Below are 17,295 nucleotides of genomic sequence, written 5' to 3'. Positions count from 1 at the left end.
CAAAAGTAGCAAACACATTGCTTTTAACTTTCATTAATCTGTATATACGGTATGTGTAGTTTCAGGAAGTTCTCAGAAGGTAACATTGTTCTAATTTTTTTATTCGTTTTTTTAAAAGTAAATGAAGGTGTATGTTATATAATGTGTCGTTAAATGCAGAGCTCCTCTATTTAAAAAATAAAAATACCCTGCAACTTCTGAAAGAGATCAAGCCTCAGGCAGGTATGAAAAAGTAACATAATGCATTATTTTCCATAAAAAGTTACTTTTTTGGGGAGTAACTCAATATTGTAATGCATTACTTTCAAAAGTAACTTTCCCCAACACTGGTTGCCAATTAATTTTCAGAGGTAGTTGCTTAATGTGGAACAATTTGTTGCTAAATGTTGCAAAATGACCCTGTGACATCATTGCGTCAAGTTTGCTTTTGTAGTTAGGGCCTCAAAGATTTGTTGATTGTTTGTTGTATTAATTCAAATCATTTAAGTTCATTTGACTGACTATTTAAAAGTCAATGGATATCATTAATGCACTTACTGGGTAAAATAGCTACTTTTTAATGTCATCCAATGTGTTTTTGCTCACTATCAATGCATTGTCACGTTGATTAAGCATAAGCAGCGCAGCAAAAATAAACTGGGTGCACAAATTATCACTACTTCTGTATGTGGTATGAAAGCTCTATTTTGTTAACATAGGCAGCATGTGCAGTGTTAAGAGGTGTTAAGCCTGCAGTCACTACTGCACTTTTGATTTGAGTCACTTTTTAAAAGTTGCTAAAAGTAGTCAAATGAAGCTTAAAATTTGCTACATTTGTTGCAACAAAATTGCTAAGTTGGCAACAATGATTAAGAGTTAAATCAATTTAATTAGCATACTTTTTTCAAACAATTTGGTCATATTAATAGGCAGTGTGGATTTTAATGCAATATCCTGCCTCATATACTTCAGTTGTAGATGGATTATTGTAAAAAATAAATGTGTTTACGGAGTAAAGATTGAGTTGAAATTATTTCCTGTGGTAAAGGAAAGAACAATCACAGATGCTGTCGATAAAGCTAAAAACCTGGAACATTCCTCTAATTCCATGCCAGTGATTCCATCTATTTGATTGTGATGTTTGTTTTGTCCGCCTGTGTTATTGTGCAGTACCTCTTTATCTTTTGAATGTCTCATGTCTTCTTTACTGGAGTCTGAGCTGTCACCGTCTTCCTCATTAGAGCTCAGTCCATCCTCTGATAGATCAGCACTCACTGAACATCTGCTGCCAGACAGGAAGAGCCAAAATACAAACAATCAGACCAGTCACAGTTAGTTTTTATTGTGAGTTTGGATTACTTTCATTATTTTATCACATCAATTATTTTAGTTTTAGGTTAAACTGAATGAAAATATTTTGCTGAAACTAGCTGAAATAGAACAAGCTGATTAGCATGCACGCACCCAACCAACCATCCACACAAACACACACACAGTATATGCTAACTAGATCTGCTCAATATATTGTTTCAGTTATTGATATCACAATGTGTGCATTTGCAAAAGTCACATTGCAGGATCTTGACCTACTGTGGATTCAAGTTTATTAATTGTTTTTTTCTGTTAAACATATAAAGTGAGTTTAAAAGCATTCAGGCACAAGAAACAATAGCATTTGGTTTAGGGCTGCACATTATTGGAAAAGTCTGACATGATATTTTGTTTTGCTGCGATATATTATGAGATATCAATATAATTTCATCAGATGATTTGAATAGCTCTATTAGAAAAAAAAATCATTAATTAGATAGGGCTGCACAATTAATTGAAAAAAGATCTCGATTTGACCTTACACATGATCGTAATTCAGCTTTTCTACGATTCAGCCAATTATACTGTCAAGGTCATGAGAGAAGTGTTAAGGCATTTTAACCAACAGTTAAAACTGTTATTATTGTTGTTTCATCTTATATGTTTGAGAAATAACCATAATAATAGCAGACTAATGTTAACCTTTACTTTACATCTACAGAATTGTGAGAAAATCATGATCATGATTTAAAAAAATAAAAAAATAAAATTGTGATTCTCATTTTAGCCAGAATCGTGCAGCCCTAATTAGATGGACTGGGGTGATCAAGTATTTTTAAATTGCGGTGCATCTGCATTAAATATAATAAATTACAAGTAAATACAAAAAATCATAAAAGTTCAATAAATAGTGCTTCATCGTTTTTCTTGGGAGTCTAACAGTATGGAAATATAGTAATTGAACAATCACAATTGAACAATAATTTATACAATAATATCTTTATCTTTTAATCTTTAATAAATTATCAAATCCTGCTATGTGACTAATGAAAATACACACATTGCCACATCAATGCTTAAACGATACATTGTTCAGCCCTAATTTGTAGCTTAAAGATTTATTAAATAACAATTGTAAAGTGAAGACTGCCAAGTGTCGTTCTACATTAGATTTTAAATATTTGTGTCCAACTGCCATTAAGACTAACCAGACAAATATAAAGCACTTTTTTTCTCTCATGTTTTTTCTCCCTAAGAATCCAGTTTTAAGTTTATTTGGATAAATTAGCTAATATTTTAACTACCCTATAAAAATCACCCCAACTATTCTCAATTAGTGAATTTTTCACAAAAAGAATGATTTGATTCATCTGATGAAGTAGATTTCATATTACAATGTTAATCACTGGAATACTAAATATTGCAATGTCATTTCTTTCCAATATCGTGTTGCCTTATGATAACTATAATTATCGCAATAATTATTGCAATCAAACTACAATAAACTGTACATAAATTGTAAACTACACTGTAAAAAAGTTAAGTTGAGTCAACTTTGTTTTTTTTACAATGTAGTTTAACATGGTTTTAACCTTGTTTCTGTTATTCTGACACAAAGTAATGGCTCTAAAATAATTCTAATATCAATAGCAATCGTAATACATTGGTTAAAAAAAGTATAAAATAAAATAAAATTTAGGGTGAATTCAGCTTAATTTAGACACTTTTGCCATTAGATTAATATTTTGTCCAACTGCCACTTTCCAGTCAAATTTAACACACTTTTTTTCTCTCTCAAAACATTTGGATAGCTAATATTTTAACTCCCCTACAAAATCACCCCAAACATTTTTAAATGGTGAATTCTTCACAAGAGTAATTCAATCCATCTGATGAAGTATATTTCATATCACAATGCTAATCACTGAAAAACAAAACATTGCAATTGTTCCCTATATCGTGCAGCCCTAATGACAACTAGAATTATTGCAATTATTATTACAACAAAAAGGAAATTAAGCTATAATAAATAAATCATAAATTAAACTACACTGTAAAAAAAACTCAACTTAAAATTTTAAGGCAGCAAATTTCAGGACATTAAGTTTACTCAACTTAAATCAAGTAAAGTGCAGTAATTGGGTTGAAAGTTGAGTCAACTCAAAAATGTCCTGAAGTTTGTTGCCTTAAAATTAAGTTGAGTCAACTTTTTTTTTTTTAGCTTAACATTGTTTAAACCTAGTTTCTGTTATTCTGACACAAAATACTGGCTCTAAAATAATTTTACTACCAGTAGCATCCTAATACACTGGCCAAAAAAGTATTAAATTAAATAAAAATTATGGTGAATTCAGATCAATTGAGAAAATTTTTGCCATTGAGATGACTAGGAAATTTGTCCCAATTGACCAATATTATTTTAAATGTATTTTATTTCGATACTTTTGTTTGACTAATGTATTAGTATTGCTATAAAGTATTGACAAATCAACCTGAATTCACCATATAATATAATATAATATAATATAATATAATATAATATAATATAATATAATATAATATAATATAATATAATATAATATAATATAATACAGCTAAAGGATCTTTGCAAATATTTTGAAGATTTTATCCTACAATTTAAAATCCTAAATTTCAGAAAGCTTCATGATGCAGAATAATTGTTTTTAAAGCCCAAATTTGTTAAAAAAATATAGTCATTCACTCATTCATTCATATAAGAGCAGTGTGATCATTCACCTAAATATCTTCTATTGTATTTGTACTCCACATAAAAAAAAAATCAAGTCTTCTGGAGTGACGTGAGAATGAGAAAGTAAATCTTCATTTTGGGCTGAACAGCTCCTTCAGCATCCAGCAGCCGATAGCACAAAATAAAACTCTCTGCATTCACACACTTTGTGCCCTCTTTCTGGTTCCCCTCGCTCTCATTCTTTCTCCTGCGGCAGGACAGAGCTGCTCTTGTTTACAGCTTATATAAACTCACTCAGCAAAGACACACACATACACAGAAGGAGAGAGATACGCAAGCTAGAGTTTCTGTCCTGAGTAACTGTGAATGTTATTTAAAATATGTGATGGAGTCCATTACCTGGAATGTGTCAAATCTTTTTTGCAAGAAGACTTTTACCACAGTGGTCTGTCACACAACTCACAACACACAAATATGCATATCTGGCATAATTGCATTTCAATTAAGTTAATTACATAAAAATATTGTTATTTTATTTTAGATTTTTGTATGTTATATTAAAAGGCCATTTTGCTTTATTTTGAAAACCATTGGTGATATTACTTCCATGTAAAGCATTTTAACATAATATAATATAATATAATATAATATAATATAATATAATATAATATAATATAAATTGCCAAAATATTTTACTGATAATAATAAGAACCCAAATAGATAGTTTCTATATTTTTTAAATATATTATATTATATTATATTATATTATATTATATTATATTATATTATATTATATTATATTATATTATATTATATTATATTATTTTATATTATATTAATTGCTAGGTCCATGTTTTACAACAAAATATGAAACAAAGCAAAATGGATTACTGCTAATAATAATAAGACCCATATTACGATTTGAACACCAATAATAACTGAATAATAATAATATTGTAGTAACTTTTGAAATTCATTTCAAATCTCTCTACAAGTACACACACACACACACACACACACACACACACACACACACACACACACACAGCAAGTTTCACTCAATTCTGCCTGACTCCCATTACCCAATCTAGTCCAATGACTGACTCAACTCAAATCTCACAGTTATAATAGTGGGTGCTTTCACAATACTACAGGATTCTGCTTGTGTTTAGTGTTTATTATTGTACAGTATAAATACAATTTTGAAGATTATTATATGTGTTATATCACAAACGATGGACATTGTTTGCAATATTGTGTATTAGGATCGATACATCGTATAGTGTGAATGACCATTATTCACATCGCAGGATTTGTAATGTGGAGTCAAGATTATAGTTGACCAGGTAGAATTGTGGAGTCATTTCATTTTAACCATAAAGACATAAAAGTTTATCAGTTTTGTGTGCGTTTTAAGGCCTGTGACTGTGTAAACCTTTTAAGTGAGTTAAAGGCATTTGAGCACAAGGAATTATTGCATTGCTTTAACAAAAATCTATTTTATTTTTTAATTGTATATATTAAAGACTATACAACTTTACTGTACATTTAATTGTTTTATTTCTGTGCCTGAGTACTGTTAGATTCCTTAATTTTTATCATTGCTCTACACTGTAAAAAATATCTGTAAATTAAGAGTTTTCCGTATTTTGAGATTCTTGTCATTTTTGATTTTTTCCTGCATCTATTTATGCTTTTGAATTACATTATCAGGCCTTAATGTTACTTCCAACAACTTTTAACCTTGAAATTTTTTTAACATTTATGAACATTTGTAATAGTTTAAAGAGATATATTGTCTGGGTTAGTGTTGTATATTATGATACAAAAACCTTGTAATAAACTGCCATTACATTTTCTGTTATTTTAGTACATTTAGTACATTCTGACTTTCATTTCATACATCGTATATTATTTCAAAATACTAAAATGTCAATGAAAGTCACATTGTTAAAGAGTAGTTGAATTTTTAACATCAGAAGTCCACAGAGCAGAGATCAACATCCCATAATGCAATTCACAACCGCATCACAATATACTGAAAATGTTAATTACAGATAAGAATATGCTGGAGAATATTATATATATATATATATATATATATATATATATATATATATATATATATATATATATATATATATATATATATATATATATATATATATATATATATATATATATAGATAGATAGATATTTTTGATTCAGCATTATATTTATCGCGATATGAATACAAATTCACCAGATGACTTAATATCTCAATTTGGAAAGAATTTATAAAAAAAATATTTATGAAATAAACAGTGTTTTGATGTTTTATGAGTCTAACAGTATTCAGGTACAGTAATTGAATAATAAAAATAATTCAATTAATTGAATCATTATTAAAGTTACAAATGGTACAATTTCTTATGCCTGAATGCTTTTAAAAGTCATTATACAATCACAGGCCTCAAAAATATCCAACTGATAAATTATAATACTAACTCAACATTGCAAATCCTGCGATGTGACTATTGTGAATGGTCACTTTATGATATCAATGCTGAAACGACATATTGTGCACTGTGCAGCCCTATTCAGTACAATCAAATAAAGTGTTTAGTTTTTGTACTGATGATAAAAAGATGATAACATACGTGTTCTATTATTACTATTATGATCAATGGCTTCATGCCACATGCCTTCAAATATTTGTTGGTAACATGCTGACATTTCCAAACACAGGACCATAAGCTTGATTCAACGTCCTGTGCATCTGGAAACCAACTGCAAGTTCAGCACAATGCTGTTTTACTGGCACTGAGAGCTCATCACTGAGAAGCCAATGTGTGATGAAAGTGTGCTTACAAATTCTGCAGTCATCACTATTAACACACAAGTCGTCAAAATTTTGGAATTTGTGTTTCTAAATATGCGTTTCCTAAAGGGATAGTTCATCCAAAACTGAAAAACTTGTCAATGTCACCCTTTCACTTGTTTCAAATCTGTTTTAATTTTTTTCCTCTGTTGAAGAAAGCTAAAAAACTGCAACCATTGGCTTTCACAGTATTCGTTTTTCCTTCTGTGGAAGTCAATATCTACCTTTGTGTTTAACAAAATAAAGCAACTCATAAGGTTTATAACCTCTTTGTTACACTGGCCACCTTGGTTAAGAATGCAAGGATCAGTGGTGTCCAGACCTGCTCCTCTAGTGCCACTGACTCAGACGGTTTGACTTAGACTCTATTTAAACTTAAACGAGCTAATCAAAGTCTTCAGGATTATTAGAAATGTCCAGGCAAGTGTTTTGAAGCTTATTGCAGCTACACTCTGTAGGACGTTGGTTCACAAGGAGCAGAGTGTGTCACTTGGGACATTGAGTGATGAGCAGAATTTATTTCTTTTTTGTTAGACACTCAGTTAAAGTCAAACAGTGGCTTTATCTGAAATCGCCCCTATACTCTCATTTGCATTAGTCCACTAAAATTGTCATCTTAGAAGAGTAAATGACAACTACTGACAACTCGAGCACTGAGTGCACTGATTAATCCCTCAGATGGATTAGATCTTCAACTTCTTGGTCAGACCCTGTGATGATACTTTTATTTAACACTCGGCGAGTTTCTATTAGAAACTAAAAGTATTCTTGTGATTTATACAAACGGTAACTTAATTTAATAATGATTTATTAAGAAAATTACACTGATCGAATTTTGCCTTGGATGCCATCTTGTGGTCAGATGTAAAAATTCATTTGACGCACAAACTCAATGCATTATGGGTATTCTCTCGCCTTTGAGAGTCTATTTAGGCTGATTAATACTTCTGCGTCGAGTGATTGGCGTGACTCACCAAGTCTGCCTTGTGTGTAGTTGTACATTATACTTCTGCATGCTGTTTGTGTAGCTCTGCAATAACACTTCCAAAACGCTAGCTGGCAGTAGGTTTTTATGTTCCTCTGTGTCGTGTTTTTTGTTTTTATTGAACGCTTTCTTAAAGGGCCACGAAACCCCCCTGTCTCAGCAGGGTGTTTTCACACCTCTAGTTTGGACAAAGTCAGGAAAGTGGGTGTGTCCAGCTCTGTTTAGGTGGGAGTGTCGGGGGAGGGAAAGAGGGAAGGTTTCACATAAAAATAGGAGTTTCCGTTTGGGCACCCGCTGGCAAAAAAAACACTCAGATGCAGGGGAGAAAGACAGTGACTGTGTTAACATGGACATCAGTAATCAAATTATTTGGCAAATTATTATTTTGTCTACTTTAAGTGCAGTTTGGCACTTTCACTTTTGTTCAGGAACATTTCATGCATGCCCCCGTGACAAACGAGATATTAGATGCAAGGAACTGCTGGAGGAGTGTAGTTTTAATGGAATGTTTTATACTGTACGGCGAATGGAAGAAAAAATAACCTCCACATCTCAGTAACTTGGATGTACTCGGTAGGTAACATAGCGTCAGAAAGCCATGTGTGTATATTCTTTCCTGTCACAAAATGTGGTGAAAATTCTACTTGATGGTAATACTTTGATTGCGGTGTTTACATGTTTGCACTCGGAGAGCAGCATTTACAGCGGACCTTTCAGTTCATAATATTGTAGTGATATTAACGTACTTTAAACTTAGTAACTAAATCATTTTGACAAAGATATGTCTTTAAACACTAAGAGTACTGCTGACGATACTAACTAACTTTGCTATCTGAATAAACTAACAAAGACCCCTGATCGATCACTTACCAATTCTGTAGAGACAGGACAATCAACACCAACTGGAACCGCGTCTTATTTAAAAGGAGACAAGCAGCAAATCTGGATTTCACCATTTCCAGATGCAAAAAGCTCTCGGGTAAAAAATGTTCCTTACAAACGCATTTCTGCCGCATGCACTGTATTCCACACGTGATTCCAGCTGTGCTCTCATAGCGGGAAATGAAAACAAAACCTTCGTTGCAGCACATTTATAAACAAAACACTGACAATCCATGTCTCCAATCAATTCTTCTTCTTCCACTTGTTTTGGCAACACAACGTGACGTCTTGATGGTGGCATGAATTTATGCTGCACACTCAGAGACGTCACAATGTCGCCAGTACAGACATCCACTCTCCATGCTGGAATACACACAAGCATCTGATCGCCGTGACGCAGCTTCAAAAATCCGTTTCAAACCGGAAGAACGAATTTGCTCAAAATAACGCAAAAACAACCAATTTTCACTTTTTTGTGAAATATGTTTCCTAATAGTGTTTTAGCAGCGTGGGACACATATATGATTGTCAACATCTCAAAAAAATCTGTTTTGGTGTTTCGTGACGCTTTAATGTACAACTAGCTGAAACTTGCGCATTCAGAGGTGGGGAAACAGTGGATGTTTAACATAATTTATCATAAGGTAAACACAAAACAACAAGTTTTGTATGGGGCAGATACAGCCAGGATCTGGCCTGTCCTGGGAACCTTTTTAAATCTAGGCGGATTCTGATTGTGTGTGTTCATATTTAATCAGCCGTGGTTTGTTTTGTAATAGCCAAGATGTGGACTCTATTCTTACATATTTGAAATTATTATTAAACATTTGTAATTACCGTTAAAGATGTGAATGGCTTTAAAATGGTAGTTTCTGTCATCATTTACAATCTCCACTTGTTCCAATCCTGTTTGAGGCTATTTTGAAGTATGTTGGAATAGGCATGAGACGATAACCGTTTTTAAGGTATACCACGGTTTGGAAAAGTCAAGGTTTAAAAACCGTCAAAATTTTCTGCAACACTGTTCCTAAGGTATCTGTATGTTTTTTTATCTACCTTTGCAGAAAAGATATCCAAAGATGTCACTTTAAATTGTAAAAAATTCTGTTTTTTTAAATAAATGAAGACATCAGAAGTCAATGATTCATTTGAAGAAGTTTTTGTTTTTTACCCAGACATTTAAAAAGAATATATTTTAGAGCAGTAATCTCAATACCGTGATACAGTGAAACAGTGATATTTATTTCCAAGGTTATCATACCGTCACAATCTTATACCGGCCCATGCCTATGTTGGAACCAGTGGCCTCCACAGTATTTTCCCACTACTATGGGTGTCAATATCTGTCAGGATGCAAACTTCCTTAAAAATATCTTCTTTTGTGCTCAACAGAAACATTAAACCCAAAAAGGGTTGGAACCACTTAAAGGTTAGTAAACTACTAGTATTTTTTACTATAAATACCATTTTAAAATTTTTTTAATTTTTTACAATCTTTTACTTTTATGCACGCTTTGAAAGAAACAATACACAACCCTACACCAGGAACACTACCTCAACCGTCCACTCACCTATCACACTCACCTCCTCAGAGTCGGATCAATGTGCGTAAGGCTGCTGGACCAGACGGTATCCCTGGGCGCGTCCTCAAAGCATGTGCAGAACAGCTCGCTGGGGTATTCACAGACATGTTCAACCTGTCGCTTAACCTAGCAGCTGTGCCAACATGCTTTAAAACCACCTCTATTGTGCCAGTGCCTAACCACTCCAGCCCAACATGCCTGAATGACTACCGCCCTGTAGCACTCACACCCATCATCATGAAGTGCTTTGAGCGGTTGGTCCTGGCACACCTGAAAGACTCTCTGCCATCCATACTGGACCCACATCAGTTTGCCTACCGTGGCAACAGGAGCACAGAAGATGCCGTCTCCATAGCACTGCACTCTGTACTCACCACCTGGACAATAAAAACACTTATGCACGAATGCTGTTTGTTGACTTCAGCTCAGCATTCAACACTGTCATACCCTCTAAGCTAATGATCAAACTTAGAGACCTGGATATCGACACGTCTCTCTGCAACTGGGTTATGAACTTTCTGACTAACAGACCTCAGAATGTTAGATCAGGCCACATCTGCTCCACCACCGTCACACTCAACACTGGTGTACCACAGGGCTGCGTGCTGAGCCCCTTCCTCTACTCCCTTTTTACCATCGACTGTAGGCCTGTGAACAGATCCAACACCATCATCAAATTTGCAGATGACACCACAGTGATTGGTCTAATCAGCAATAATGATGAGACTGCCTACAGGGAGGAGATACAGCATCTGGCCACTTGGTGCACCGACAATAATCTGCTCCTCAACACCAACAAGACCAAGGAGCTCATTGTGGACTTCAGGAAGGGACGAACAGGCTCACATGATCCCATCCACATTAATGGGATGGCTGTTGAGCCTGTCTCATCCTTCAAGTTCCTGGGGACCCACATCTCAAAGGACCTTTCCTGGACCATCAACACCTCCAGCCTGGTCAAGAAGGCTCACCAGCGCCTATTTTTCTTAAGGCAACTTAAGAAGAACCAGCTTTCATCAGCTGTCTTGGTGAACTTCTACCGCTGCACAATAGAAAGCATCCTGACCAACTGCGTCACAGTCTGGTATGGAAGCTGCTCTGTTGCTGAGCGTAAGGCACTGCAGCGGGTGGTGAAAACTGCCCAACGCATCACAGGGACTACACTGCCAGCCATTGAGGGCATCCAGAAGAAACGCTGTCTGCGTCGAGCACGCAGTATTCTTAAGGACACCTCTCACCCTGCTCACAGACTGTTTTCTCTCCTGCCTTCCGGCAGACGCTACAGGCTCCCCCGGACAAAAACCAGCAGACTGAGGAACAGCTTTTTCCCCAGAGCTGTCTCCCTTTTGAACTCTGCCCCTCACTGACTCTTTTGCCCCTCCAATACACCCCCCACACTCCTCTAACTTATACTCCTCACAATCACTGCACTATTTAACATTTGCACATTTAAATTTGCACATATTCATTGCACTACATTGCACTGATTCACTTATTTGAACTGTACATACCCACTGCACATGGACATTTCTAATTATGTACACACCCACTGTACATATACATTTGTAATTATGTTCATCTATCTGCACACTTCTGCTATTAATAGCATCCTGTACATATATTCATTTATTGTAAATCTCTGTTCATAGCTAATACAACCTGTATATAATGTTCATAGCACATCCATCTGTAAATATCACCATAGTTTTTCTATAACTGCACTTTATAACTTATACCTGTATTCTGCACTTGCTGCTATTGCACTGCTAGTTAGAACTAAACTGCATTTCGTTGCCTTGTACGTGTACATGTGTAATGACAATAAAGTTTAATCTAATCTATTCTAATCTAATATAATGTTTTTAGGTTACTGTCCCTTTAAGGATTTACTATCCAGATCATCTGCAGGTTTCATCTGTTGTGATTTGTTCACACAAATGTTTAAAACCCACAAAGCAATAAATATATAGATGTACACATGCACCGTATTGCTGTGGTCATGAAAGTGTGTGTGTGAGAGGGCTACAGTCCACTCTTTGGGTCCAGGTTGGGCCATTTTCCTGTGGGTTATTTTCAGTAGCTAGAGCAGGAAATGTCTGTAGAGAAGAGAGCTGAGCCACTAGAAAATAACCTTTCGCTCTCTCTGTTTCTCCCACACTCGTTTCTCTCATTCTCCAAATTTTCTACTGAGATCTTCTGGCTCACAGTCATGAGCTCAATTCAACATTACGACACTTCATAACACAGAAGCAAAAATCATGTCATGTCAGTAAAACCATGATTCATCTTAGTCTGATTGCAAATACAACAACTGCTAACTGTAATGCTGACCTCATTATAAAGGATCTGGTTTTGTAATGTTTTGGTGAAGATATTTAAAGATTTACTGCATAAGCAAAGTGTATTTTTAATGACAAAATGACTCAAATAAAATGTTCTTTATTGGTAATAATGATTATGGATGTAATAATTATAAATAATTGAAAGTAATTGTAACAATAATAATTGTGTTGTATAATTTGTAATAAAAAAATACATTTAAAAAAAAAACATGATTTCATCTTTCAAAAGTGTTTTTCTAAATGGTGACCTTTTAAATTTGCAAGAGTGGTTTTATTGCATCAAAGATGTGTCATTTTGCTGACAGTTGATTGGTTGAACCTCATAATAGTGATTAATTCATACTGCCAGATGCTACTGCTAACTTGCACTGTTTCATGAAGCTTTAAAATGTACAAATCTTGTTGTCCACCTAGTCACATTTTAAAGGATCTTATTTGGCCGAAATGTCTTACATTTGCCCTCACTTGAACCCACATACAAAAAAACATCTACTAGCAACAGTGTAAAAGTAGCCCAATTCTGCTGACAATCCGCATAGTTGGCAAGACTGATCTTAGATTGCTAAACTAGGATGTCCACTTAATTACACACAAGCTTAGCAAATCTTTGTAAAATATTTAAATTGTTTTCTTACTTTTAGATATCCTTCTAACCTAGAATGGTGCTGTTGTATTACTCTGCCAAGCTGAAATACCTTAAGCAAGTGAAATAATGATAGCACTTTTGAATTACTCAATCTATTCTCCACATATCAAACACTGTGCCTCATTTTTTCTACCCTATTATGAATACACTTTTTCATACAAACCATTACATTATAGTATTCTACTAGCAAAACATCTAAATGTTTAACTAAAACAGAATTCCAAGACATTTTTTCAACAAGGCATTATTAAACCCAAGTACTTCTGTTTGGAATTGGCACATAAGATTGAGCACATTCCTAAGTCCAAAACCTAATAAACAATTCAGTTGTAATTCAGTATGGGTGTATGAAAGATGACACTAAACATCACAGTATATACAAACTGACCTGTTTGCCTCACATGGCTCCTGCACTTCATACACGTCTGTGTCAGCATCTTGGTTGGAATAGACCCATGGCAGGTTCATGTATTCTGGGATCTCCTCATATAATGGGACATTCTCATATTCCACTCCACAGTCTGCCTCGCTGTCACATTGAGCCTCTTCATCGTCACCAGAAGTGACCTGATTAGCAGGTACGGCCTTATGCTCCTCATATTCCGAATCAGTGCGAGTGCAATCCAAGGACTGTCCACTGCGGAGCAACTTCGGCAGCAACCGTGCACAAACACGCAGCTCTAGAAGTTTCCGCAGGCTTCGCCGTGTTTGATCAGAGCGTGCCAACTGCTCGGAGGCTTCCGATCCATTGTCAACTCTCTGAAGATCTGCAGAAGAAAATGACTTTGCCCTTTGTTTGACGAAAACCGATCCCACAACTCCAGCTTGTGGTTGGCTGTTACTGCGGGTTGGCTGGTTTCTACTGAAGAGCGGGATGCTAGGAAGGGCAACTCTCCATGAAGGTTTCTCTTGAGGAGGTGCCGGAAGTTCTCCAAATATTGGAGGACTGGAGTTGGGAAGTGGAGGAGGTGTGACTTGCTTCCGCAAGGCAACAGATGCGGGAAGACTGTTTCGTTGTGGCTTTTTAGGCATGACTTTTGGCGACTTTTCATCCCCGTCAAAATATGGCTTGGTGATCGCTACGACTTGGGATCCACAGCTGAGCTTGATCTGTTTAGGAAGACTCCGAGTGATTGGGTAGCGAGCAAAATCTCCATATGCTCTATCATCTTCATCCTCGCTTTCTGCATCTTCATCATTACTCGTAACCTCTTGAAGATCTAATTGGCAATGCAAAAGCAAGTTGTCCACTGATGTTGAGGCCTTGCACAGTGAATCAACCATTTGTGGGAGGGATTTCTGCCGAGGTGGTGGAGCTGGAGGTTGTGACCCATCCTCCACAGCTGTGTCCATGAAAGCTAAAGTTGCACCATTTGTTGGAACAGAATAATGGGTGGAGTCTAATTCAGAAGGCATTTCTTCAACTTGTGCATTGTAAATGGAGTCTGCTTTGTGCAAAGGATCACTGTTGGTTGAGGAGTCAGTGTCTGTGTTTTCCATGTTCTCTTTAGCACAACATACATTTTGTAATGTGCTTGTGTGGGAGTGGCGGGTTGTGTTTTCTGGAGTTTCTAGTAATCTATCTGACTGAGCATATTCAGGAGTCTCTGTTGGTATATCTGCTTGAGTGTCCAAAGGTGCAATTTCCACAACATTCTGCCTTAGAAGTGCCCTCCGAGGGCGTCGAGGATGGGGTACAGGGAGAGGCTTGCTGGGTGGTGCGGGGACACCAACACTGTCACTGGTGCAGAAGCTAAAAACATTACTTGTCTCTTTAACCTCTGTAGAGTGTTCCTGTAGGGGTTCTGTAGGACTGTGTCTTGAGATCTGGTCACAAGTTTGTATATGTGTACTTGCCTGATCCTTTTCTACTGAGGGAGAGTTTGTTTCATATTGTGCCTCAGTGGAAGTTTGGGATGAGTCTGTGGGCACTTGTTCAGATCGGGCAGCATGTTCCCATGGGTCATTGGAAAACAAATGTTCATTTGGGCTGTCACCTTCTTTGAAAACACCTACTTCTGTTGTTAGGGTTGCTTCCTTACACATTTCCTTAGAATCATTTGATTTGTTATTAGCAAGGTGAAGAACTTGAGTACAGGGTGGTATAATGTAATGAGACAGGGTTGAGGATAGTAGAGCAGGACCCCCATTTTTGGAGACAGGGGTCTTGCAATGATCTTGTCTTGCCTGAAGAGGTTTCTGAGGGGCTTTGGGGAGACATGGCTTGGGGGCAACAGCAGGTTTTCCTCTCTTGTGTGCAGTGGGTGAAGGCAGCAAGATCTCCGGTTTTGGGGCGATGGGGGGAGGTGAGGGCTTATGCAACGGAACCAGCTTGGGTTTGGGGGCAACTGGTGGTTTCTTCATTCCTAAATAAACTCACAAAGAAAAGAAAGAACTACATAAATTCAAAGAATAGACTTGTACAACAGATACACATAGCTGAACATGATGGGTCAACACTGAAATCCAGTTCTGATATACCAATACATATGCATTAACCAAATTTGTTTTTTAATTATTTTGTTACTTTTATGGTTGAGTATCTATTGGCCAGGTATGCAGAATTTCAGGTATGCAAATATTTGTAACTTCTTTACAGAACCACGTGTATAAAGACTAGTTATTCACCACTTATTCACACTTCAGAACTTTTCCTTTAATCATATAAAACAACTCCCAAAAGAAGCTACATACAGTTGAAGTCAGAATTATTAGTCCCCCTGTTTTTTTTCCCCCAATTTCTGTTTAATGGAGAGAAGGTATTTTCAACACATTTCTAAACATAATAGTTTTAATAACTGATTTATTTTATCTTTGCCATGATGACTAAATATTTCACTAGATATTTTTCAAGGCACTTTTATACAGCTTAAAGTGACATTTAAAGGCTTAACTAGGTTAATTAGGTTAACTAGACAGGTTAGGGTAATTATGCAAGTTATTGTATAAAGATTGTTTGTTCTGTAGACTATCGAAAAAGTATATGGTTTTTTAAACTAAAACAGAAAACTTGTTATGGATTTGGATGTTTATTTTGGGAGACTAAAAATGCAATTGTTAAAAAATATAGAACTAGTATGTATTGGCCAGGTATGCAGAATTTCAGGTATGCAAATATTTGTAACAACTTAAGATTAGAATAAATGTGACCACTTATTGTGCATATGCAAAAAAATTTAAAATGCAAAGGAAGCACACCGTTCATCCTTAACCAATGCAACATTGTTGCATATACATTAAAAAATTTACTTTAAAATTACAGTGTCAGATACTGAATATAGACACAGAAGCAAAAACAATAAAGCAAATGTGCCGTTTACTAACATTTAACTATTGTGAGAACAGTTTTTATCTAAAATATATCTGAAATATGTTTTATTTGTATTTATACTTAAATAATAGAAGATATGCCTATATTAATTACACAGTTACATAAGAATAGTGGAAATGTTGTCTTATTTAAAACTAATTGCAGCAAAATTAAATATTATATTCATTGTCTTTCCTACAATATCCAGTAACCTCAATTATACTTACAGCCATTAAAAAGTAATATTTAAAATTCTGTATCAGAAGAGTAATGAATAAGTTTACTTCTAAGTTAGCAATTAAGTTTATTTTTTTATTTGTTTGTTTTGCAGCATTAAAAACGTACTAACATAAGAACCCAACATGGTGTAGTATTCCGACCTCTCTTCCACTAAACGTTTGACTGAAGAAAATAACTTTCTTCACTTCACTGAAATCACTTAGACAGCACTTTCGGTGGAAAAAAGCTTAGATTTGTTGATGCTCTCTTGAGGAAATGTGGTCTTCCCATTCCGAGGGAAGCAATCCAAGACTAATCCCGGAGGCGCCCTCCTCCGCTCATTCTTCTCTCTGATCCGGAGCTCGTGCTTTTCGGTTGGACTGAGCGTCTTTAGGGCCCGTGTTTGAGCTGCAGGTCAGCGGACAGAGATCGAGCTGAAGCAGCAGCACGAGAGACCGAGTCACCAG

At 35.6% G+C, this 17,295-nt stretch overlaps 1 protein-coding gene across 3 annotated transcripts in view; it reads right to left on the bottom strand.

The window, feature by feature from the left end:
• The window catches only part of fgd6 (FYVE, RhoGEF and PH domain containing 6), a 54,821-nt gene that overhangs the window by 36,698 nt on the left and 828 nt on the right, over nucleotides 1-17,295 (bottom strand). For 2 of the 3 annotated variants that reach the window (XM_056455462.1, XM_056455464.1), the window contains exons 2-3: nucleotides 13,688-15,665; nucleotides 1,153-1,264 (exon numbers count right to left, since the gene is read on the bottom strand). In XM_056455462.1, coding sequence (XP_056311437.1) covers nucleotides 1,153-1,264; nucleotides 13,688-15,665 — 2,090 coding nt within the window. The remainder of the gene's footprint in view (nucleotides 1-1,152; nucleotides 1,265-13,687; nucleotides 15,666-17,295) is intronic. The other variant, XM_056455463.1, reaches the window with a different exon arrangement.

This window comes from Danio aesculapii, chromosome 4 (genome assembly GCF_903798145.1).
Source record: "Danio aesculapii chromosome 4, fDanAes4.1, whole genome shotgun sequence".
Lineage (NCBI taxonomy): Eukaryota > Metazoa > Chordata > Actinopteri > Cypriniformes > Danionidae > Danio > Danio aesculapii.
Note: the sequence above shows the minus strand (reverse complement) of the source record. Positions and strands in the feature narration are given on the sequence as shown.